This window comes from Microcaecilia unicolor, chromosome 1, assembly GCF_901765095.1.
Source record: "Microcaecilia unicolor chromosome 1, aMicUni1.1, whole genome shotgun sequence".
NCBI classification, from domain to species: Eukaryota; Metazoa; Chordata; class Amphibia; order Gymnophiona; family Siphonopidae; genus Microcaecilia; species Microcaecilia unicolor.
The window spans coordinates 763,436,851-763,461,702 of NC_044031.1; the positions used below are offsets into that span (position 1 = coordinate 763,436,851).

The window sequence follows — 24,852 nt, forward strand, 5'->3', positions numbered from 1 at the left end:
GTGAAGAACATTTTCTCCGATTTGTTTTAATTTACTACATGTAGCTTCATTGCATGCCCCCTAGTCCTAGTATTTTTGGAAAGCGTGAACAGACGCTTCACATCCACCCGTTCTCCACTCATTATTTTATAGACCTCTATCATATCTCCCCTCAGCCGCCTTTTCTCCAAGCTGAAGAGCCCTGGCCGCTTAGCCTTTCCTCATAGGGAAGTCGGCCCATCCCCTTTATCATTTTGTTGCCCTTCTCTGCACCTTTTCTAATTCCACTACTATCTTTTTTGAGATGCGGCGACCAGAATTGAACACAATATTCGAGGTTGTGGTCGCTCCATGGAGCGACACAAAGGCATTATAACATCCTCATTTTGTTTCCATTCCTTTCCTAATAATACCTAACATTCTATTTGCTCTCTTAGCCGCAGTAGCACACTGAGCAGAAGTTTCAACGTATCATCAACAACGACACCTAGATCCCTTTCTTGGTCCATGACTCCTAACATGGAACCTTGCATGACGTGGCTATAATTTGGGTTCCTCTTTCCCACATGCATCACTTTGCACTTGCTTACATTAAACGTCATCAGCCATTTAGATGCCCAGTCTCCCAGTCTCGTAAGGTCCTCTTGTAATTTTTCACAATCCTCCTGCGATTTAACAACTTTGAATAGCTTTGTGTCATCAAGCAAATTTAAATACCTCACTAGTTACTCCCATCTCTAGGTCAAAAGTGACTAGAAACATATTGTTGCTTGGAGACATGGTGTTAAGTGTGTTTATCATGTCAGACGAGTCTCGAGTATATGACGGAATCTTAAAAACCATGGACGTGAAAACCTTGTCAATAAAAATAAAAAGTGGTTCTACACAAGAGCCGCAGGCAGATACGATAGGTCTGCCAGGAGGTTTGGACAGGGATTATGTATTTTGGGGAGGGTGTATATTGTGGGAAGAACGGCTTCTTTTCCTAACAATACCAACGAAGACATTTCTTCCTTAATATTGACTGTAGGATCTTTTTTTCAATACTTTATAGAAACTGTTGTCATTTAATTGTCTATAAATCTCTTGAATTTAATCGACCCTATTCATTACAACTACGGTTCCACTTTTGTCTGCTGGCTTAATAATAATATCAGGATCTTTCTGTAGTGTCCTAACTGCTCTCCATTCTCCTCTCTTGTCATATTGTAGAAAATCCTCTGATTGTCTTGTTTTTCCAATGTCATAATGTCATTAAGGACAATAGTTTCATATGATTGTATCAAGTGATGTGTGCAGTGGCGTACCAAGGGGGGGGGGGCGGTCCGCCCCGGGTGCACATTGCTGGGGGGTGCCGCGGCGTGCGCCTGCTGCGCGAGTTTGCTAACTCGTTCGCTGCAGCTCCCTCTGCCCCGGAACAGGTTACTTCCTGTTCCGGGGAAGAGGGAGCTGCAGCGAACGAGCAAAGTTAGTAAACTCGCAGCAGGCGCGCGCTGCGGCACCCCCCCCAGTGGCATGCACCCGGGGGGGGGGGCTCTTTCGCGGGGGGGGGGGTCCTCGCTGCATCGGGGGGGGGCTGCACCCGGGGGGCGGGGCGCTGCCCCAGGTGTCCGCCCCCCCTAGGAACGCCACTGGATGTGTGTTGCCTGATGGAACCCATTTGCTATTCCTTTTTTTATTTATTTATTAATATTACCCAATATTTTACAAGACAACCCTCTTGTTCAGGAAAAGTATCTAATAATCTAAAATTATGTAAAGATAGTAAAACAGAAAGGAAAAAAGTGAGGCTTAAGAAGCTTCACATTAACAGGAAAACTATACTCAAGTCCATACATGTGATCCAAGATTTCAGGAAATTACTGGAGACAAAATATCTAAAGGTTAATCAAAAAAGAAATTCTACAAGTACTGTTAAGTAGAGCAAACACTTATAATTAACATTTATCCACTTTCACTGAGGTTATGAGTGAAGATACATGAGACGGCTCTGTAAATACATATTTTTTTTTCCTTAAACTTTATTATACACTTGCAGGGGTATCTTAAAAAAAAGGTACCCCCAAGTGTAAAACTTCAGGCCTAAGGAACAGGAATTGTTTCCTTCGTCGTCATGTCTCCTTGGAGACATCAGGAAACAATAAAACTTTTCCATTTGCTATTCCTTTTATCTATCGATTGGTCTGCATGTTTGGAGAAAAATTCCATAATTTGTAATTTTCTTATAAATTAAAAAAAAACTCAATCCTAGTTTTAAATGTGTTATATTTAGGCGTTGGTATAAATGACAATCCTTTACTCAAAACATTCATTTCAATCTCAGATAGTTTTCTACTGGAAATATTTTTTAAAGCACACGATGGATTATATTATTTGCTATTTTATTCATATTATATATTAACAATGATATATTTTACATATATATTGGTTTATTATTATTTTTTATGAGTGTATCATTAATCACACATTTTATATGTAAAACCTTTGAATGTAAATTTTTTAACATGATAGATTTTATTATTTATTTTATTTTATATGTTTGGTTTTACTATCAGGCTTATTTTCGAAAGAGAAGGGCGCCCTTCTTATGACAGAAATCGGGAGATGGGTGTCCTTCTCTCAGGGTCGCCCAAATCGGCATACTCGAAAGCCGATTTTCGGCGTCAACTGCTTTCCATCGCGGGGACGACCAAAGTTCACGGGGGGCATGTCGGCACCGTAGCGAAGGCGGGACTGGGGCACGATTAAGAGATGGGCGTCCTCAGCCGATAATGGAAAAAATTGGAGTAGCTCAAGTACATCGTCTAGGATCCAGATCACTTGATTTCAGTCCTAGATTCTGGAATAGCAGGGAATTTATGTCTTGAGGTAACTTCTGATGATACACCATCTTTCAAGTCTTTGTACTCCTTATGGTCATTTCATTGAATATTGCCTTGGATTCTCCCTCTATTTTCTGGACTGGATTAGAGAGAAAAGTATATTATTATTTTTCTATTACACATTTCCTTCTGTGATAGAAATTATATATCTTCCTTTCTATGCTGTCTTATTTTCTACTACAAGATTTATTTCTTGCAATTGCTTATTTGTAAATTTTTATAAAAAATCACCTCCCCTTGTCTTCCTAACTTTTGAATATTTATGACCAATTTCTCTATTTGAGTTGGATAAAGGTTCCATTTCCTCTAGCCCTCTACATTTCAGTCACTTTAATGTTAAATTTTCAGGTTTATCTATTCCTTACTAAAGTGTATGGACCAGCCACCTCCTAATAGGTGGAATAAATAAACCAAGGCTATGTTTAGAATGAGAAATGTGATTGTTTATTACTCACCAATTGCAGATTACAAATTGTAATTTCTCATGAGAGTACAGACAAGCTTATACAGAAGTACTGGCTGAATCTGCTACTCTGGCTCTTGCTTCCTGGTACAATCACTTTTATACAGGTAATTTCCGTTGCATATTGTAATATTGTAGTTACAGGTAATTGGCTACATGCTAATTAATTGGTTACATATGATAGGTTCATGGTAATTAATTAGTTACAGATAATTGGTTGTATGATAATGAAGAGGCCTTCATTTCTCGGCAACATCGTCATCTTCCCGAGGAACTACTTTGTTCCCTCCTTCTCCAGAACATCTGTTAACAGTTGCTAACTGTCATATTTCTAAACCCCTGTGGTCAGCTATTTTGCACCTGCACCCTCCCTCATATAGCTTGTGACATTGTGTCTTGAGATCTTGAGTCACACATTAGTTCAACTGAAAGTCACTTAGAAATGAGCGTGTCAGTTTTACTGTCATTTCAGAGCCTGAACCAAGATATGATTTCAGGCCTGCGTAATACCCCTAATAGACAATGTTTGTTTTCAAATAAAGGGCTATTCCCCATTCCCTTCAATTTTTGGTCATTTCTACCCCTCTTAAAGAGATTATAGCCCAGTATGAATTTGACCTATTAATGGGACTTATTGAACCAATTTGCCTATCCCATCAGGGCTTGCAGATCTGGAACTCTGTTGCTTAGACTGTGAGGGGTCTTTTTACCAAGCTGTGCTGAAAGGGCCCTGCGGTAGCAGGGGGGGGGGGGGGGGTTTGCATTTTTACAACAATGGATAAAAAGCCACTAAAAAGACATGGCCATGCGGTAAGATTATTCTTACCACGTGGCCATGTGTGTGGGGGGGGGGGGGGAGCCCTTACCACCACCCATTGAAGGTGGCGGTATGGGCTCCCCTAGTAACCTGGCCTAACCGGCTGCCTGATTACTGCTGGGTTAGCGCTGCTTTTAGAAAATACAGGTGGCATTTTCCTTAGCGCCAGAAATGACTCGCACTCAAGGCAGAACTACCGCCAGTGTCTGCGTTGGGCCAGCAGTAATTCCATATCGCCACGCGGCAACCCTTTAGTAAAAGGGCCCCTGAGTGTTTGAACTCGTTGCTTTCCAGCTGTTTTGTTTATGTTTTGTATCACCATTTGCAAAGTCTCATTTTCTACTTTGCTGCCGAGGAGTGAAATGCTAAAATGGCTTCTTTTGTTATTTGCTGTGTTGCTTTTGCTCCGCTATCCATGCAACATTTTTCCCAATTCACACTTGTTTGTTACATTTGTACCCCGCACTTTCCCACATGCGGGAATCAAACTCAGTTCCTCAGGACCAAAGTCCACCACCCTAACCACTAGGCCACTCCTCCACTGTTGCTACTATTGAGATTCTACATGGAATGTTGCTATTCCACTAGCAACATTCCATGTAGAAGGCGGCCCTTGCAGATCACCAATGTGGCCGCGCAGGCTTCTACATGGAATGTTGCTAGTGGAATAGCAACATTCCTTGTAGAATCTCCAATAGTAGCAACATTCCATGTAGAATCTCCAATAGTATCTATTTTACTTTTGTTACATTTGTGCCCTGCGCTTTCCCACTCATGGCAGGCTCAATGCGGCTTACATGGGGCAATGTGGGTTAAGTGACTTGCCCAGAGTCACAAGGAGCTGCCTGTGCCTGAAGTGGGAATCGAACTCAGTTCCTTAGTTCCCCAGTTGGCCCTTGCAGATCACCAATGTGGCCGCGCAGGCTTCTGCTTCTGTGAGTCTGACGTCCTGCACGTACGTGCAGGACGTCAGACTCACAGAAACAGAAGCCTGCGCAGCCTTCTACATGGAATGTTGCTAGTGGAATAGCAACATTCCATGTAGAATCTCCAATAGTAGCAACATTCCATATAGAATCTCCAATAGTAGCAACATTCCATGTAGAATTTCCAATAGTATCTATTTTATTTTTGTTACATTTGTACCCTGCGCTTTCCCACTCATGGCAGGCTCAATGCGGCTTACATGGGGCAATGGAGGGTTAAGTGACTTGCCCAGAGTCACAAGGAGCTGCCTGTGCCTGAAGTGGGAATCGAACCCAGTTCCCTAGGACCAAAGTCCACCACACTAACCACTCCTCCACTCCACTTCTTGACTTTAAACACCTGACAATTTTGTCACTTAGGATCTTATGTATATTCTGCACTATCCTACAACTCAAGGCGGATCGCAACATCTCATACATTATCAGTACATAAAAATAAACAAAGTGAACTCCAATCGTTTCAAAAAACAGCGATAAAAGAGCTGACATTGGCATCTCATTGAACATATCTCTAAATAGCAACGAAAGCTTGAGGAAAAAGATAAGCTCTACATCTCCCCTCTGTAGAGAGAAGGTTCAGCACACTGCTTTGCAGAAGTCTTCTGTTCCTGGGTTTCACAAGTGAATTTAGTTTGGTGGTTCTCAATCTTAGACCAGGTTTTTGTAGCATCACTGTCACTGTTTGCACGGGATTAGTTCCAGCCATGCAAGAGAATAGGACAAGATGGGGCTGGGCTGAAAGGAGAGTGATGTCATCTAGTTTTAATTTAAAGTGCTAGGCCACAACCAGGAAGAAGTCTTAGGATGCAAATTTGGATTTCATATTTGCTGCTGACTTCCTGTATCTCTTTGGAAAGGTCAATTTATCTTCCTACGGCTCAGTTCTAATCCCACTTTGTCATAATACCTAGAAGGCCCACAGACATGAGGAATTAGGGAGTGGACTGGGGGTGGTCCCTAGGTGGCGCTGTGCCTCCTTCTCTTGCATGGCTGTGGTGCTATTTATGTTCTGTACACAATGACAAGAAAACGAGAGTTGTGGGCCTTGTGATTGGCCTGGGCATGTTGTTCACTGAATCCTCCAGTTTTTTATCCTTCCATTTAGAAGCGAAAGTTGGGTCCACTGTGAGCGTGCAAGTAAAACCTCCAGTCAGCTCTGAGACATTGAGGAAAGAGGAAGAAGAAACAACAACCGTCGATGGCACACAAGACCTTCAGGTATGATCAGATGAGAGAGCCTGGGGCTCTTGGGTTATATTACTGCTCCGTCAGCTCTTGCTCTCAGATAGAGTGCTTGAAGGTTTTCTAGTCACATTGGTACTGATGGCTAGGAACTGGGTTCTTGCAGGTAGAGGAGGCCTGGTTGGCTGGAAACAGAACTCGAGGTGAAGCTGGAATTTAAAGCTGGAGCTGCATTTAGAGCCACAAGAAGGAGAACTTTCCTGCGAAGGACAGCATTTACCTCTCTAGAGAGCTCGCATAGCCTTCTGGCATCAGTGAAAAACTTCCTAGTTCCCAGCAGCTGCTTTTCAAACTGTCTTGACCAGTCTGGTCCATCACGTGAAGTGGACACCATCTCCAGCATGCTGCTCAGTTCTATCACTCAGGCTCTGGCCCTGTCCTTTATCAACTGCTGTGGTTTGAACCCTGCTGATACCTTCCTCTGAAATTACCTTCCGCACGTTACGTCAGAAGCAGAAGGAAGGCTTTTGCGGAAAGAAGAGGATCTCGGCTGGCGGGAGGGGGAGGTCCAGAGGGTCGTCGGCAGGGGAGTCCAGGGCCAATCTACGGGGGCCCAGGCCCCACGTAGCTACCTAACTACTAACTACCAACTGAAACCTGAAAAAAACTTTACATCAAAATCATCTGCCCCCATTTGACACACAGAGCCTGAAATTCTCAGCTCTAAAATGACCCAGCAACAAGATCAACACCAATGTATCTTTGGAGCTTAAGATATCAAACTCAAAGACTGTCTGCACCATCAGAATGTGAAACTGTACACCAGCTTTTCATTGGCGTAAATGGACGTGCATGGATATAGTCACATAAGTACATAAGTAATGCCACACTGGGAAAAGACCAAAGGTCCATCGAGCCCAGCATCCTGTCCACGACAGCGGCCAATCCAGGCCAAGGGCACCTGGCGAGCTTCCCAAATGTACAAACATTCTATACATGTTATTCCTGGAATTGTGGATTTTTCCCAAGTCCATTTAGTAGTGGTTTATGGACTTGTCCTTTAGGAAACCGTCTAACCCCTTTTTAAACTCTGCTAAGCTAATCGCCTTCACCACGTTCTCTGGCAATGAATTCCAGAGTTTAATTACGCGTTGGTGAAAGAAAACGGTTCTTCTCCGATTTGTATTAAATTTACTACACTGTGGGGGGGGGGGGGGGAGGGGGAAACATACAGTGGGTTCCTTTTAAGCAGATTATAATTTGTATTTGGAAAATATTATGTTGTTCTACTCAATAAAAATTGGAGAAAAAACTTTTACTACACTGTAGTTTCATCGCAGGCCCCCTAGTCCTAGTATTTTTTGGAAAGCGTGAACAGGACGCTTCACATCCACCTGTTCCACTCCACCCAAATATTTTATATAACACCCTCATCGTCCCCGTCTCATCTGCCGCAACCTCGGAGTCATCTTCGACTCCTCCCTCTCCTTCTCTGCGCATATCCAGCAGATAGCCAAGACCTGTCGCTTCTTTCTCTATAACATTAGCAAAATTTGCCCTTTCCTCTCTGAGCACACCACCCGAACTCTCATCCACTCTCTTATTACCTCTCTCCTCGACTACTGCAACCTACTCCTCACTGGCCTCCCACTTTGCCATCTATCCCCCCTTCAGTCCGTTCAGAACTCTGCTGCATGTCTTATCTTCCGCCTGGACCGATATACTCATATCACCCCTCTCCTCAAATCACTTCACTGGCTTCCGATCAAGTACCGCATACAGTTCAAGCTTCACCTACTAACCTACAAATGCACTCAATCTGCAGCCCCTCATTACCTCTCTACCCTCATCTCCCCTTACGTTCCTACCCTAACCTCCGCTCTCAAGACAAATCCCTCCTTTCAGTACCCTTCTCCACCACCGCCAACTCCAGGCTCCGCCCTTTCTGCCTCGCCTCACCCCATGCTTGGAATAAACTCCCTGAGCCCATACGCCAGGCCCCCTCCCTGCCCATCTTCAAATCCTTACTCAAAGCCCACCTCTTCAATGTCGCCTTCGGCACCTAACCACTACACCTCTATTCAAGAAATCTCAACTGCCCAACTTGACATTTCGTCCTTTGGATTGTAAGCTCCTTTGAGCAGGGACTGTCCTTCTTTGTTAAACTGTACAGCACTGTGTAACCCTAGTAGCGCTTTAGAAATGTTAAGTAGTAGTAGTAACAAACATAGTAACATAGCAGATGACGGCAGAAAAAGACCTGCACAGTCCATCCAGTCTACCCAACAAGATAACTCATATGTGCCACTTTTTGTGTAGACCCTACCTTGATTTGTACCTGTCCTCTTCAGGGCACAGACTGTACAAGTCTGCCCAGCACTATCCCCGCCTCCCAACCACCAGCCCCGCCTCCCACCACCGGCTCTGGCACAGACCATACAAGTCTGCCCAGCACTGTTAACACCTCCCAACCACCAGTCCCGCCTCCCACCACTGGCTCTGGCACAGACCGTATGAGGATCTATTCCTTCTGAACAGGATTCCTTTATGCTTATCCCACGCATGTTTGAATTCCGTTACCTTTTTCATTTCCACCACCTCCCGCGGGAGGGCATTCCAAGCATCCACCACTCTCTCCGTGAAGAAATACTTCCTGACATTTTTCTTGCGTCTGCCCCCCTTCAATCTCATTTCATGTCCTCTCGTTTTACCGCCTTTTCTATAGCGCTACCAGTCGTAGCATTACTCTTTCAGACTGGACAAATAAAATAATCCCGCAGTATGTTTCAACTCTAGCGACTGCGGAGCTAGAGACAGAGCTTTGCAGGCATCTGGAGGATTCTTATTCCAAAACAGGGAAATTTCCTTATTCCTTGAAATTTCATTTGAAGCATAAAGTCATTGGGTAAGTATGTGCTCACCTCCAGACTGAATACAAAATCATTTATTTGTTTATATATTTATTTATTTACTGAACTTGATAGCTGTCATCCACACACGAGAACTGTCCATGGATGTTCAGCGACACTACATGCATAATGCTGCTGAATATCCTTCCAGACCACCTCCACACCATCTGGAGCCAGGGTGGTACAGGGGCAGAGTATGAGCAGAGACTGATTTGTCTAGAAGGACAGGCAGTATAATGACATATTACTTGGCTTCACAGAATGCTGTGGCTGGAGAGGGCAGCTCAAATACCAATGGTGATGAAGATAACAGTGACAACAGAAAAGAGGAGGAAGAGGAGGAGGAGGAAGAAACTGACAAACTGTTGTCCCTGAAATGGCCTGAAACGAGGAGGGAGCAGGCCACTTATCTGTTTGTGCTCCCCATTGTTACCCCTCTGTGGCTTACTGTGCCTGATGTTAGGAATCCGGTAAGACTTCACCCTCCAGATGTGGCTGTACTGAATCAGCAGTGAAAACCTAAAGGGCAGGTGACATGTCCTATGTTCCAGTTTTGAGCTGGTCCATTCCTGTCTGCACGCAAGTGCTATTTAAAAAAAAAAACAACTTTCTTGTGAACCGACTTTTCAGTCCCAACTGCTCAGCCTTTCTATACATCCATCTACCCCTGGCTTCAGTAAATGGCACTCAAATTTGGGCACACAGAGCAGATGAGTGTGTAAATTAATTAGTTAACAAGCCATTAACAATCAATTATTGTGTTAACTGGCACTGATTTGGGTTTACATGTGTATCTGTCTATCTGTAACATTATTATTACTACTTATCACTTCTATAGCGCTACAAGGCTTACGCAGCACTGTACACCATACATGAAAAGACAGTCCCTGCTCAAAGAGCTCACAATCTAAAAATGGAATGTTGCTAGTGGAATAGCAACATTCCATGTAGAATCTCAAGTAGTAGCAACAGAATCTCAATAGTAGCAACATTCCATCTAGAATCTCCAATAGTAGCAACATTCCATGTAGAATCTCAAATAGTAGCAACATTCCATGGAGAATCTCCAATAGTAGCAACATTCCATGTAGAATCTCAAATAGTGGCAACATTCCATGTTCCACTGCACTAACCACTAGGCTACTCCTCCACTAACAGCATTCCATCTAGAAGCCTGCCCTTGCAGATCAGCAATGCGGCCACGCAGGCTTCTGTTTCTGTTAGTCTGACTTGATCTGCAAGGGCAGGCTTCTACATTACTACTACTACTACTACTACTTATCACTTCTATAGCGCTACAAGGCATACGCAGCGCTGTACACCATACATGAAAACACAGTCCCTGCTCAAAGAGCTCACAATCTAAAAATGGAATGTTGCTAGTGGAATAGCAACATTCCATGTAGAATCTCAAATAGTAGCAACAGAATCTCAATAGTAGCAACATTCCATCTAGAATCTCCAATAGTAGCAACATTCCATGTAGAATCTCAATAGCAACATTGCAGAATCTCAAATAGTAACAACATCCCATGTTCCACTGCACTAACCACTAGGCTACTCCTCCACTAGCAACATTTCCTGTACAAGCCTGCCCTTGCAGATCACCAATGCGGCCATGCAGGCTTCTTTTTCTGTGATTCTGACTTGCAGGACGTCAGACTCACAGAAACAGAAGCCTGTGCGGCCACATTGCTGATCTGCAAGGGCAGGCTTCTACATTACTACTACTACTACTACTTATCACTTCTATAGTTTACAAGCAGTGGTGTGCTGGAGCTGGCTCGCACCGGCTCGCAAGTTAAATTTACTGGCATCTTGCGAGCCGGTTGTTGGCCCGTGCGAGCCGGCTCACCTCTGCTCCCCCGCTCGTCCATCTTCCGTCTGCCCTCTGCAGATCTGCCGATAGTAGCCCTGGTTTCCTTCTTGCCCGCTGCCCTGCCTTTAAAATTTTTATTTTCCCTCGAGGCGCACCAGCGTTGAAGCAAAGGCAGCAGGCTCAGCTCGGTTCCAGCCTTCGTTCTGTTCCTTCGCATCATGGCTCCGCCCTCGCGCAAACAGGAAATACGTCAGGCGAGGGATGGAGCCATGATGCGAAGGAACGGAATGAAGGCTGGAACCGAGCTGAGCCTGCTGCCTTTGCTTCAACGCTGGTGCGCCTCGAGGGAAAATAAAAATTTTAAAGGCAGGGCAGCGGGGCAAGAAGGAAACCAGGGCTACTATCGGCAGATCTGCAGAGGGCAGACGGAAGATGGACAACCAGGGGAGTGGGGAGGGCTGGAAGAAGGCAGATGGAGGAGAGGAGGGCAGGGGGGAGAGGAGGGTTGCTGGACATGGGTGGGTGTATGGAGGGCAGGGGAGAGGAGGGTTGCTGGACATGGGTGGATGGAGGGGAGAGGAGGGTTGCTGGACATGGGTGCATGGAGGGCAGGGGAGAGGGGGGTTGCTGCTGGACATGGGTGGATGGAGGGCAGGGGTGAGAGGAGGGTTGCTGGACATGGATGGAAGAGAGGGAAGGGAGAGAGAAGAAATGCTGGACATGGATGGAGGGGAGGCAAGAGTGAGGAAGGAGATGAGATGAGGGAAAAGGAAGAGAGGAGAAAAACTGCACATGGATGAAGAAAATAGGCAGAAGCTGAGGACCAGAAATGAAGAAGAAAGGAGGAAAGTAAAGAAATAAATGGAAAGGAAGCCCTGGAAACGCAGTTAACAGGACAGATAGCAGCAGAATCGGATACTGGGCCAGCATGATCGGAAAAAGAAAGTCACCAGACAACAAAGGTAGAAAAAAATCATTTTATTTTCATTATAGTGTTTGGAATATGTCCACTTTGAGAATCAGGTGCTCAACATTAAAAGTTTATTACTTATTTATGGCATTTTATCCCACATTAAACATGAATTAGATTGCCCCCCCCCCCGGCTCTCTCCCCGGCTATAGCCAGCTCTGCAATTTGGGGGGGGGGGGGGGGCGCAGAGTTGGACGGGTGGGGACGCAGAGGTGGATGGGGGGGGGGGGCGCAGAGGTGGACCGGGGAGAGAGCCTGTTGTTAAACATTTACCAGCACACCACTCTCTACAAGGCATACGCAGCGCTGTACACCATGCACAAAAAGACAGTCCCTTCTCAAAGAGCTTACAATCTAGATAACACTCCTAGAAAACAGGTGGGCAAGGGACCCCTAGTCCCAGTAGAATGGAAGATGCAGAAGTAGGCACGGTGGAAGATGAATGACAACCTTTAGTGTAAAATGCGGGTAAACGGGTGCTGTGTTTCGCCAGCAGGGCTTCTTCAGGGGCGATACAATACTAATAAATATAAAGACAAACATAAATTAAAATGCATATTTGGCAATCCTAATGAATAAGTAATTATATAAAGAAATAAGTGTCATTAAATGCTTAAAATCCTTATTTAATTTTCTTTTTGACTTGAAGCATATACAGAAAAACCCAGGTTTCCTCCCTTTGGAAAAGTAACAGGATTACTCCTTGAGGGTTATGTAATAACACCAAGTCTTGTTTGTATATTTATGTTACTATGTATTTGTTGATTTGATTAAGCAATTACCTGTATATGCATTTATTTATTTACTAGTAAAAAAAAAGGCCCGTTTCTTAACGCAATGGAACGGGCGCTAGCAATGTAATGAGTTCCTGCCATTAATGTTTCCACGGTTGTATTCTGAATATAATTGTTGTTTACATGTGTAAGATTTCTTTATATACAATAGTTTTTGTGTAAACTGTGTTACAATGTGGTAAAAGTTTTCCTTGTTCAGGCCCTTCAATCAGTTTAACAATCACATCAGAAGAGCTCCTTACTCCTGAGAATGCAACATACAGTTGCCCACGTCATTGGAGCCGACTCTGTGGGTGCTTGAGCACCCCCAATATTGAGAAAATTCCTTGTATGTGTCCAGGGAGGGGTTATTTCCATTGGGCTAAGCACCCCCAATAATTTTGAAAAGTTGGCTCCTATGGCCCACGTGAGAGTGACAGTGTGTTTTACAGACAGTGTAAGAGAGTGATAGACAGAGTGATTGAGTGTGTGTGAGTGTGTGTGTGTGATGTCTGTGTGTGTGTGTGTGTGTGATGTGTGTGAGTGACAAAGTGATTAAATGTTTGTCTTCCCTTTTGCCTCCACTGATGTTCGTACCTCCCTGTATATGATTGTTTGTTAGAGATTCAGTCCACTCCACTTCCCTCCTCCAAGTTCCGCTCTGTCTGATTGGTGAGGGTGGGGACAGTGAGAGCCAATGAAACGCTGAACTACAGACTTACGAACCCTAAAGTGCCACAGAGTCAGCTTCAGAATGTTGGAGGTGCTTTTTATTATATAGGATAAGATATAATGACTTCTTGGATTGTCAGATATGCATTTCAATTCATGTGTTTATGTTTTTATATTTATTAGTATTGCAATGGCCCTGAAGCAGCCCTGCTGGGTGAAACACGCTGTGTCGGGCACCCGCTTACCTGCATTTTACACTAAAGGTTGTCATTCATGTTCCACCGTTTCTGCTCCTGCATCTTTCTATTCTGTAAAGTTGCAATGCTCAGAGTGTCTCGGGTGCAACCCAAAGGGGGGTGTGGCCATGACAGAAACATGGGTGGGTCAGGGGCATTCTCAAAATTTCGGCATAGTCCTGGGTTGCGCACCAGGGTTGACAGCAGGTGGGCATGAGAATTGGTGCTAATCAATGTTCTATCAAGGGCACCTGGCACTGAGCACCCTTTATAGTTCTCTCCAGCGCCTCTATTCAGGCAGCATTTACTAAATCCGGCTCCTAGTGTTTAGCAGAACGGTTACCTACACCATGTTCACGTTCTAGATACTGACTTTGCTGCTGCTTCTGCAAGCCGTGTGATGGATTTCAAGCTTCCTTAAAAACAGAAGCTTAGCTGAAATTGGGTGGCGGAGCAGGTGGGGGGAAGAGGGGTTGGTGGTTGGGAGGCTAGGATAGGGGAGGGCAGACTTATACGGTCTGTACCAGAGCCGATGATGGGAGGCGGGACTGGTGGTTGGGAGGCGGAAAATACTGCTGGGCAGACTTATACGGTCTGTGCCCTGAAAAGGACAGGTACAAATTCAAGGTAAGGAATACACATATGAGTTTGTCTTGGGCAGACTGGATGGACCGTGCAGGTCTTTTTCTGCCGTCATCTACTATGTTACTATGTATGTATATTACACCAAATATAGCCCGCTTGAGTAGTTCTTTCTGGGAAACAAACTGTCTTAGTCCATCCCTTTGGGCTTGAGATGTTTTAGTTTATTGTGCTTTATAACCTCAGTGCAGTATGGAAAGCAGAGTTGCTAACTCCAGACTCCGTTCCTTTTATCTTGCTGCACCATGTGCCTGGAATAGACTTCCTGAGCCTACCGTCAAGCTCCATCTCTGACCGTCTTCAAATCTAAGCTAAGAGCCCACCTTTTTGATGCTGCTTTTAACTCCTAACCCTTATTCACTTGTTCAGAACCCTTAATTTATCATTCTCACTTTAATAGTCCCTTATCTCTTATTTATCTTGTTCTGATTACATTGTAAGCTCTGTGGAGCAGGGACTGTCTCTTCATGTTCAAGTGTACAGCGCTGCGTACGTCCAGTAGCACTATAGAAATGATAAGTAGTAGTAGTAGTGATGGGGTTTTTCCAGATTTATGGTAATATCACCCAACAACGCCAGACTGCCTGGGAAGCTTCCACTGTTGGAAGAGGTGCCTGCTTCCAACTGCTCTCCATGAAAGTTCTCCTAAAGGAGCCTGAGCTGGACTGGGCAGGGTACTGGCGGCAGAAGGGACTGCGTCCAAGATAGCGGTGCCATGGGGACAAGAAGGGGAACTGGTACTGTTTAAACTATTTTGTTTGGGGATTTTTGTTTTTGTAATGTGATCATTCTCACTTGAGCAGAGCTGCTCTGTTTGAAGGGGTCTTCTTTCCCCTCTTTTTGTTTTTCTCTTGCTGTGAAGGGGAGGGAGGGTGGGAGGGGGGACTGGATTTGCTCAAGTCCACAGATGAACTAGACCAAAAGGGGATACATCGAAGAAGAAATGTGAGAACTCTCATGCAGCTTCAAAGAAGCTTAAAAACGCTTCTCATCTAGAGGAGGGCTACCGTCACTCGGTGGAGCCAGTGCCATCACCATCAATTGTACCTGCATTTCTCTGATTGTCTATGAAGAACAATAATTATTTACTGCTGAGAACTGAAAGCAATAGATATTAATTCAATAAACATTTTTTTTTGTCTTTGTTACCTACAGAAATCTAGAAAATACTTTGTCCTCACATTCCTGATCTCCATCCTATGGATCGCAATATTCTCCTACCTTATGGTATGGTGGGCTCATCAGGTAAGGGGTTCCAGATACTGCAGGAGATACCTTGGCATGGGACAGAGGGCTCACCACTAGAGCACTGAAATTATGACATATTGCTGCCATGTCCTGAGTAACTGTCATAGTAACATTACCCACAAAAGAATAAAAATCAGGAGAGGGCATGAAGAACAGAACTGCAGGACTGAGTTTGCCCAAAGGGTTGTGTCTGTGCATGAAGGACACGCATTAGAGGCACAACATATAGATGTGTGACATGCTTCAACCTGTGTGGCCCTTCCCGTTTTCTGCAGTCATGCTTCCTGTTCTTGCATGTGGTAGTTGTGTTCCCATGACACCAGTTACTTTGCCCTACTATTAATCAGTCTTTCCCAGACCCATGTCTAATCTTCCTTCTAAGACAGCTCCTGGTTCTATCATAGTTGAAGCCCTTTTCACCATCCATTTTTCTGGCTTTATCCTTTTCTCCCAGTTATCAATAGAAATCAAACAAAATAAAACATGGAAAAGAAAATAAGATGATACCTTTTTTATTGGACATAACTTAATACATTTCTTGATTAGCTTTCGAAGGTTGTCCTTCTTCGTCAGATCGGAAATAAGCAAATGTGCTAGCTGACAGTGTATATAAGTAAGCTTCTTTCATATACTCAACTGTCCATAAATGCTATCCTAACAGTACACGTGGTCCAATGGAAAGCATAACTTATGCCTGCTTGTTATGGCCTCGATCACTTCTATTAACTAAAAACATGGTCACAGGATGTCTCATTTCTGTTACATCTTTACTTCAGGTTGGTGAAACAGTAGGGATCTCAGAGGAGATTATGGGTTTGACCATTTTGGCAGCTGGCACATCCATTCCTGACCTGATTACCAGTGTCATTGTGGCACGCAAAGGCCTTGGTGATATGGCTGTTTCAAGCTCTATTGGCAGCAACATCTTTGATATTACGGTGGGGTAAGTATTGTATATTGAAATTGGATTTTATAAAAATGCTAAGGGAAAACGATGTTACAACAGTCAGTGTGGTAAAGGTGTATGATAAGGAATTTGTATGCCAGGCAAGGATGGAAGAGCAGACAGGAAGTCATTTGGAAACCACTAGAGCCACAGTGTTAACTCAGGGACAAAAGGTTTGCGCAGTTGTGGGAAGGCAAGAGAATCACTTGGTGAAGCCTGGAGAGGTGGATGAGACTGGAAAGGCGGTGAGACTGGAAGAGCAATCCCAGAGATGCTTATAGGCTCCACTTGGTGAGTTTGCAATCACAAAGGGTTTCTTAATTACTTGTTGGGATGTTTCTGTAATTTTCACAGATCTATACAACACACTCTACACTTTCAATATGAAAGAACCAACTCCTACTTTAATACATTTTCAATTATATTATTTTACACATAAAAATGTGAAAAACGTACAATGGTGTGAAGACTTTTACAAGACATCATAAAACCTTAGCAAGTGTTTGCAGATAAAGATCATACAGCCTATCTGGTCTGCTCATCCACACCAAGTACTAATCTCTACAGTCCCTTCATCTCCCTTAGAAATCCTCTGGGCTTCTCCCAAGCTTTCTTGAATTCAGATATAGTCCTCATCTCTAGCATGGAACGACTGAGAGGCCATTCCATGTATCCATCACTGTTTCTAAGAAGTATTTTCTTAGATTACTCCCGAGCCTGTCCTCTTTCACCTTCATCCTGTGCCCCCTCATCCCAGAACTTCCTTTCAATTGAAAGAGACACCTCCTGTGGATTTATACTTCAAATGAATTTAAATGCCTCTATCATATCTCCCCTCTCCAGCCTTTCTTTCAAAGCATAGACATTCAGATCTTTAAATCTGTCATCATATGCTTTATGACAAAAACCACTGACCATTTGGTAGCCACCCACTGGACCACCCAATTCTGTTTATATCTTTTTGAAGATGCAGTCTCCAGATTTTAGCAGAGTAGCCCAAATGAGATCTTATATGGAGGCATTTTCACCTCCTTTTTCCTTCTAGCTATTCCAAAAGTACAAAGACTAGGGGACACTTGAGGAAGTTACATGGAAATACTTTTTAAAACAAATAGGAGGAAATATTTTTTCACTCAATGAATAGTTAAGCTCTGGAACTCTTTGCTGAAGGAGGTGGTAACAGCGGTTAGCGTATCTGGGTTTAAAAAAAGATTTGGACAAGTTCCTGGGGAAAAGTCCATAGTCTGCTATTAAGACAGACATGGGGAAGCAACTGCTTGCCCTGGGATTTGTAGCATGGAATATTGCCACGATTTGGGTTTCCGCCAGGTACTGGTGACCTGGCTTAGCTACTGTTGGAAAACAGGTTACAAGGCTAGATGGACCATTGGTCTGACCCAGTATGGCTACTCTTATGTTCTCTTCCTAGGCTTCCAGGCATCCTTCTGACTTTTGCTGTTGCCTTTTCTATGTGTGTTACCACCTTAAGGTCATCAGATCCAATCATCCCCAAGTCCCACTCTTCTTCCATGCACAGAAGTGGTGGAGAGGAAAACGGTAACAGAATTCAAACATGCGTGGGATAAACATAAAGGAATCCTGCTCAGAAGGAAGAGATCCCCAGAAGCTTAGCCGGTGGTAGGAGGCGGGGCTGGTGGTTGGGAGGTGGGGATAGTGCTGGGCAGACTTATACGGTCTGTGCCAGAGCCTGTGGTGGGAGGCGGGGCTGGTGGTTGGGAGGCGGGGATAGTGCTGGGCAGACTTATACGGTCTGTGCCAGAGCCGGTGGTGGGAGGCGGGGATAGTGCTGGGCAGACTTATACGGTCTGTGCCAGAGCCGGTGGTGGGAGACGGGGATAGTGCTAGGCAGACTTATACGGTCTGTGCCAGAGCCAGTGGTTGGGAGGCGGGGCTGGTGGTTGGGAGGCGGGGATAGTGCTGGGCAGACTTATACGGTCTGTGCCCTGAAAAGAACAGGTACAAATCAAGGTAAGGTATACACAAAAAATGGCGCATATGAGTTTATCTTGTTGGGCAGACTGGGTGGACCGTGCAGGTCTTTTTCTGCCATCATCTACTATGTTACTATTTATCTCTTCCCTTGAGTTTTCTGCAGCCCAAATTCTACATCATCTTTTGCAAGATTCCTCCTTATATTATCCACACCTTCCAAGGTGTCTACCCTATTTCAGATTCTGGTATCATAAGCACAGAATCAGACCTTACCAGATACACCTTTTGCAAAATCACTTTCAAAATATGAAAAAGAACGGGACCAAGGACCAGTCCCTGTGGCACACCACTGGTAACCTCCGTATTCTCAGAGTGAACTCTGTTTACCACTACCTTTTGTTGCCTTCTGCTCAACCAGTTTATTTATAAATCTCTTGTAAGTGACCTATGCAGAATTGTGTCAAAAGCTTTGCTGAAACTATGTACACCCCATCTAGCGTTCTCCCTCAATCCCGGTTTCTGTTCAGCCATTCAAAGAAATTAATCAGGTTTATCTGACAAGCAGGGCATAGACGAACTAGGCACGTGGCTAGAGGGCCCTGTTAGATGTGCAGTCTTAATGGTTCCTAACCAGTGTTTGCCATAGTAAGTCTGCTGCCATGCTGAAGGGAGAAGACTGGGATAGGCTAGAGCTACCCTTAAGCACGGAAGTTTTGTGTATCCTCCTCACCACTGCTCATTGTCCTCCAGTTGACAGGAGAGAGTCATTCAGCAGCTCTCACATCTTGCTGCCTCTTCCTTTGAAGTAGGAATTATGAGGGTCCCCACAGAGATCCACAGGCCCCACTCAGTTCTGACTGCAGAGGAGAAAGCAGCAGCAGGCAAGAAGCACAGCTCACTGACTGCTGCCTGCTGGAGGGGATGAGTGATGAAGGTGAATATGTCAAGGGGTTCGGAGGATAGGGGGGCTGATGTGCTTGTGCTAGAGGAGTAGAGCAATCAAGGGTTCTGAAAGCGTTCATAATATGGTTTGGGCTGGGAAATCAAAGAGGGGCATAATTGAACGAAAACGTCTATCTCCATGGGCATTTATCTCCGAGAACGGGTCCGTGAAGGGGCGGACCGAACCGTATTTTCGAAAAAAATAGACGTCCATGTTTTATTCGACAATTTGTGAGCTGGGCGTTTTTGTTTTTCAGTGATAATGGAAAATGAAAGCGCCCAGCTCAAAAACGAATAAATCCAAGGCATTTGTTCGTGGGAGGGGCCAGGATTCGTAGTGCACTGGTCCCCCTCACATGCCAGGACACCAACCGGGCACCCTAGGGGGCACTTTTACAAAAACAAAAAAAAAAGGTAAAAGAGCACCCAGGTGCATAGCACCCTTCCCTTGTGTGTTGAGCCCCCCAAATCCCCCTCAAAACCCACTGCCCACAAGTCTACACCATTACTATAGCCCTAAGGGGTGAAGGGGGGCACCTACATGTGGGTACAGTGGGTTTGGGGGGGTTGGACGACTAAGCATTAAGCAGCACAATTGTAACAGGTTGGGGGGGATGGGCCTGGGTCCACCTGCCTGAAGTCCACTGCACCCCCTAACAACTGCTCCAGGGACCTGCATACTGCTGCCAGGGAGGTGGGTATGACATTTGAGGGTGAACATAAAAAGTTGTGAAACATCATTTTTTGTGGTGGGAGGGGGTTAGTGACCACTGGGGGAGTCAGGGGAGGTCATCCCCGATTCCCTCTGGTGGTAATCTGGTCATTTAGGGCACTTATTCGTGAAAAAACAGGGTCCAGGAAAGGCGCCCATTTCTCCTCGGCCGATAACCACGCCCCAGTTCCACCTTCGCCACGCCTCCGACACCCCCCCGTCAACTTTGTACGCTTCCGCGATGGAGTGCAGTTGAAAACGTCTAAAATCGGCTTTCCATTATACCGATTTATTCGTTTTTGTGAGATAAACGTCTATCTCCCGATTTGGGTCGAAATCTAGGCGTTTTTCTCTTTCAATTATAAGGTGGAAAGTGTTTCTTTGCTTAGGATCTACCAGAAGGTTAATTCTGCCCTACTGATAAGACCAAACCACTGCACTATCCTCTCCATTTAAAAAACATTTGCAGTAATTTACTCACCACAGAGGTCAGAACAACTGGTCTGTAGTTCACTTCCGCTTTTGTAGAAAGAGACCAAATTCATTCTTGTCCAGTCCCCCAGGACTATCTCGACTCTAAAGAAGTGATGAAAAGGTCAGACAGCAGAGCCATCAAAACTTCCTTGTATGCCATCCATAGGAGCCAACTTTTCAAAACTATTGGGAGTACTAAACAAAATCTGAAATTCTCTCTCCTTGGACTCAGTTAAGGAGTTTGTGCAATATTGGGGGTGCTCAAGCACCCACAGCACTAGCTCCTATGATGCCTTGAAGCCCCATTGCTTTGTCTACTTTTAGTTTACCTAGTTCCGCATGAACACATTCGTCTGAATATCATTCACGGTCTACCTCACTTGCATTCCTATTTGTGTGTGGTTTCTGTGGATCTACTCCCAGCCCTTCATCTGTGAACACAGTACAGAAATATTTGTTAAGCAGTGCCCCGAGTCTCTCAAGATACCACCGCTATGGGCAAAATCCAACTTTGCTTGTGAAATTCCCCATTGCCTGCAGAAGTTCTATGGAAGACTGGGTGCTGGGTAGAAACAGAAGCAGCAGAGGTTGCCTGTGAATTTCTTCCACTCCAAGACTTGTGATGAGAGGATGCCAACAGCTGCAGTGCTCCTTAGGCCGCTTCCTCTTCTGCTTTTTAAGGGCCCTAGTGTTTGGTTTTAGCTCTCTTAGTCAAAGTGCTGCACTCTGGGCCTGCAGAGAAGAGGAAGCAAACCAAGATTCAGCACTATTGCTGTCCCTCTTTGATCACCAAGCCTAGATCTTATGCAATATGGAATGAGGAGGTAGGTGGGGGGGGGGGGGGGGGCATGTATGTGGTGAGTTGGTGATGGAAATCTGAGGAAATCTAGGATGAGTGTATGAGTTGTTTGATTGGAGAAAGCATAGTAATATGCCTGGGTGTACCCTCATGCATGTTGGGTGGGTGTGTTAGAGAACTGGAGGGGGTGAAGAACACATTAAGAAGCCAGAGAAAATGAAGAGTCAGTGGGAAACCCAGGCCCCACCAGCTGCAGAGGAGTTTCAGAAAGAAGCAATCATTTCAAAATTTCAAGATACAAGATAGTTATTTACATTAATGCATATTTTGTATTGTATTCCTGGGTATGCCCAGTCTCTTTTGCATTGTGAGGGATATAAGTGTCATGTAATAATGATCGTCATCATCAATCAATGACTCCCTTTTGCCCAGTGTCTGTATTGTGGCCCAGTACTACTTGCTACTTGCCCTGGCATTTGTAGTATGCAGTGTTGCCACGATTTGGGATTCTGCCAGGCACTTGTGACCTGGCTTGGCCACTGTTTGGAAAACAGGATACTGGGCTAGATGGCCCATTGGTCTGACCCAGTATGGCTACTCTTATATTCTTATGTAGGTGAGTGGGCTGTTAAGTTGTTTATTCTGTTGGATGGCTTGTTATGCACAAGCCCAGCTAGGGAGGTTTGTATATTCTTTCTAACTTCCTGTGAGGTCCAACCCAACCCATTCAGTCCTCTGTTCCTGCTACCTCTGCGTTCCATGTGCTGGGGGATATGCAGGCCATCTGCATCTTCCTCCCAGTATCCTCTGGGATGACTCACAAGTCCACCTTGACCCCTGTGCTCTGTCCAGCCATTTGCTTATCTCCTTAGGTTCATATTTTCCCTTCTCTCTCTGCTTTCTGTGGCTCAACTACACTCTCTCTTCCCAATGTTATCTCTCTGTTCCCTATCTGAACTACATACATAGCACACTACCCATTCTCTACTTTCATTTCACCAGCCATTTTGTCTTCTACCATCTCTACTGCTTTCTGAAAGTATGCCATCTTCTTCTTTCTTCTCCATTCTCTCCTGCTCTTTCTCCTCTCAGCTGCAGCTATTAATCCCAGCCTTGGACCTCCAAGGCAACTCTCACCACTGTTTTGGAGATCAAACCTCAACCCCTCCAGTTCTATTTCTCTCCCTCTCATGCCCTCATGTCTGCTCTATCCCCACAAAGCTTGCCTACATTCAGGAACTCTCTCTCTCTCTCTCTTTCATATTCTGAGACTTCATGCTTTGAGACTCGGATTTTTCCTGAAAACTATGCTTCAGTTGCTGCCTTGTGTCATAGAGATGACTTTTCTTCCCATACATCTCATCCGGTTGGCTGCAACACTGGTGTTGGAAGAAGGTATTGAAGCATTCAGGAAGGGGAGAATAGCAGCTCATCTCACAGTCTCACTCTTTATCTTCCTTTGTCCTCTCCAGATAGCGGTCATTTATCAACCCCCCTGATAAATCCCTCTCTTCGTTTCTCATTGACTTTGACTCCTGGCTTTCCTTCTTTCTTGAATCATCTTTCTCTTCCCTCAAACTTGGGGACTTTAACATGCATGCTGATGACCCATCTGAGTCGTATGCCTCAAAGTTTCATGCTTTAACTGCATCATTCAGTTACACTACTACTCCTACTTACCAGCATAGCCACTGCCTCAATGCTTTGTTTTCTCCTGCAGCTCACTCTCAAACTTCTCCACCTCAGTTCTTCCTTCGACCTCCCTCTTCTACAGTCTCATGATGAGAGTCACTCTCATCCAATCACCACCACTCCTTTTTTTAATTTGAGTTGTAGGCTTCTAGCTTTGTAACCTGACAGAATCATTGAGTGAACTTAGATATCTTAAGCTATATTGAAGGCTTGCCCATTATACCCAAATGCTCCAGAGCATAAACAGACAGTAACTGTAATATTTTGCAATGTAATTAAGTGTGAAGTTAAGCTGTGCACATAGAACCTAATCAGCTGAAAATAAATGAGTGTCGAATGTCTTGCAAAGAAGTAGTCATGACGAGACATTTTCTGCCCATTATGACTGGCCTGCTACCAATCACTACTGGTGGCTATAGAACAGCACTGTGCTTCAGGGAGGTTGCAGGGGTCAGGATCACTGTTCTCTTTAAGCTGGGCGGGAGTCCTCCAATTGCATTGCTACCAGTGGGGGGGGGGGGGGGCAGTGCTTCAATATTGTGCCTTTCATCACTAAGGACAGGCAGGTTCCTTGGAGTCCCTGCAGAGCTTGCCTGTTTCACTAGTAACATAGTGGATGCTTGGAATGCCCTCCCGCGGGAGGTGGTGGAGATGAAAACGGTAACGGAATTCAAACATGCGTGGGATAAACATAAAGGGATCCTGTTCAGAAGGAATGGATCCTCAGGAGCTTAGCCGAGATTGGATGGCAGAGGTGGGGCTGATGGTTGAGAGGCGGGGTTAGTGCTGGGCAAACTTATACGGTCTGTGCCCTGAAAAAGACAGGTACAAATCAAGGGGCTGGTGGTTGGGAGGAGGGGCTACTGCTGGGCAGACTTATACAGTCTGTGCCCTGAAAAAGACAGATACAAATCAAGGGGCTGGTGGTTGGGAGGCGGGGCTAGTGCTGGGCAGACTTATACGGTCTATGCCCTGAAAAAGACAGATACAAATCAAGGTAAGGTATACACAAAAAGTTGCACATATGAGTTATCTTGTTGGGCAGACTGGATGGACCGTGCAGGTCTTTTTCTGCCGTCATCTACTATGTTACTATTGAAAATGTGATATTGAAACAGCACCCTCTACTAGCAAGAGTATAGGTGGACTCCTTCTGCTCAGCTTAGAGGGAACAGTGAGGTTCCCTCACAGGATTAGTTAAAAAAAAAATCTTGTTTGCTTTTATTAAATACAGAACATGATGGAAATGTGACTTTTCTTTCACATACAGGTTGCCAGTTCCTTGGTTTCTATACTCCCTTTTCCATGGCTTCTGTGCAGTGCCTGTCAGCAGTAATGGGCTCTTCTGTGCCATTGTCCTTCTCTTCATTATGCTTCTGGTTGTCATCTTCTCCACTGCTGCCTTTAACTGGAAGATGAACAAGCTCATGGGCTTTACCATGTTTGCCCTCTACTTTGTATTCCTGATTTTGAGCGTGCTGCTGGAAGACAGAATCATTGTCTGTCCCATATCGATCTGAGCACCTGCAGTAATGCTGCCCTATGACTGTGTGAGATGGCATAAGCCCCAACAGCTGTACAATAGCACAGACATGAACTCTCCAAGAGTTTCTTCACATAAAACAATCCAAGCAAGAAAATGTTCCTATTTGTTTTTTGTGGGGTTTTTTCCCACTCTAACCTTGCTGTTGGCTGCAGGGTCTGAATGCAATTTGTGGATCAGAAAAGCTTGGATTAGAAACAAAAATAAAGATAA

The 24,852-nt window shown here is 44.8% G+C and overlaps 1 protein-coding gene across 1 annotated transcript in view; it reads left to right on the forward strand.

Annotated features, from left to right (window-relative positions):
• SLC24A1 (solute carrier family 24 member 1) overlaps positions 1-24,616 on the forward strand; it is a 60,611-nt gene extending 35,995 nt beyond the window's left edge. Inside the window, 5 exon segments of the mRNA XM_030192796.1 lie at positions 6,233-6,345; positions 9,479-9,688; positions 15,486-15,575; positions 16,355-16,521; positions 24,367-24,616. Coding sequence (XP_030048656.1) covers positions 6,233-6,345; positions 9,479-9,688; positions 15,486-15,575; positions 16,355-16,521; positions 24,367-24,616 — 830 coding nt within the window.
• Positions 24,617-24,852: the final 236 nt, after the last annotated feature.